Below are 1,151 nucleotides of genomic sequence, written 5' to 3'. Positions count from 1 at the left end.
GCCTGTGGGCGGTGCGGGGCCGGAGCGGGGTGGGTCGTGCGGCTTTCGCGCCGGGCGCGGCGGGGGTGGTGGGGGCGCGTCTGCTGCTTTCTTTTTGCTGCTTGTGCCGGCTGCTGGGGCGGCCTTGCTGCTCTGGCTCTCTGGCGTGCGCCGGGTGGGGCTGCTCTGTCCTTTGCTTTGCCTTGCGGCTGTGTTTGCTGTGGTCGGTGGGGGCGGAGTGGTTTCGTTGTGTTTTTGGGTGGGGGAATCCGCCTGGGGGCTTGGTTGGTGCCGTCGGTTCGTCCATATCGGCCTTCTGATGTTGTCTGTTGGGGCCGCTCGGGCCCCCGCATGCCGGCGGTGCGCTGCCGGAGGGATTCCTGTTCGGCGGGCTTGCCTGTCTCCTGGGAGGGCAGGCATGTTGACTTTTCTGGGGAGAAGCATCTGGGTGGAGGGGTTCTCGCAGTGTGGCGGTAGGTGTTGGGCACTGGCTTGTTTGCGGCCGTTCTTCTTCAGTGAGGGGGAGATTATTACAATTTTTTCTTTTTTTTCTTTTTTTTTATGTGTGGGAGGGGGGGTGTGGGCGGAGAAGTCGGAGCTTGGAGTGGGGCTCGGGATTTGCGCTTTGCTGTGTTGTGTGGCTTTCTTCTTCTTCGGATTGGTGTTGTGGGACCGGTGTCGGGGGGGAGTCCTTCGGGGGCCGGTGTCGGGGTGGGGGTGCTGGTGCTGGCGCCGGGGGGTTTTGGGCATTGCCTGGCCCTACTGCAGGGTGGGTCTGGGGTGGGTCCTGGGGTCTGGGATCCCTGGGGCGCATTGCCCTTGGGCAGGGGCCCCGGTGGGGTTTCGGGGTTCTGTGGGGAGTGCTGCTTGGAGTCTGGGCCAGTGTACGCCTGGCTGTCTGCCCCTGCTGCCATGGCCTCTGGTGTGCTGGGTGACTCGGGGCCTGTTGGGCTGGAGGGGGCATGGACATTAACACCTATGGCAAATGCTTACCCCCTCACGGGTTTGCACTCTGTAAGCGGGGGAAGGGGAGGGAGGGGGAGTAGGTATGATCTCGGCCTGGATGTCTTCTGTCGCTTGTGTGGTGAGTAGCTTGATTGTTATTGTAGGGGAGGGATTACATCTCCGGAGGGGGGGTGGGGGGTGGTGATAGAGGGAAGAAGATCTTTGAA

The 1,151-nt window shown here is 62.8% G+C and overlaps 1 protein-coding gene across 1 annotated transcript in view; it reads right to left on the bottom strand.

Annotated features, from left to right (window-relative positions):
- Positions 1–893, bottom strand: part of LOC107100962 (vegetative cell wall protein gp1-like) — a 2,651-nt gene extending 1,758 nt beyond the window's left edge. Inside the window, exons 1-2 of the mRNA XM_015399675.1 lie at positions 609–893; positions 3–489 (exon numbers count right to left, since the gene is read on the bottom strand). Coding sequence (XP_015255161.1) covers positions 3–489; positions 609–893 — 772 coding nt within the window. The remainder of the gene's footprint in view (positions 1–2; positions 490–608) is intronic.
- Between the last annotated feature and the right edge of the window lie 258 nt (positions 894–1,151).

This window comes from Cyprinodon variegatus, unplaced genomic scaffold, assembly GCF_000732505.1.
Source record: "Cyprinodon variegatus isolate N-32 unplaced genomic scaffold, C_variegatus-1.0 Scaffold1037, whole genome shotgun sequence".
Classification (NCBI taxonomy): Eukaryota; Metazoa; Chordata; class Actinopteri; order Cyprinodontiformes; family Cyprinodontidae; genus Cyprinodon; species Cyprinodon variegatus.
Note: the sequence above shows the minus strand (reverse complement) of the source record. Positions and strands in the feature narration are given on the sequence as shown.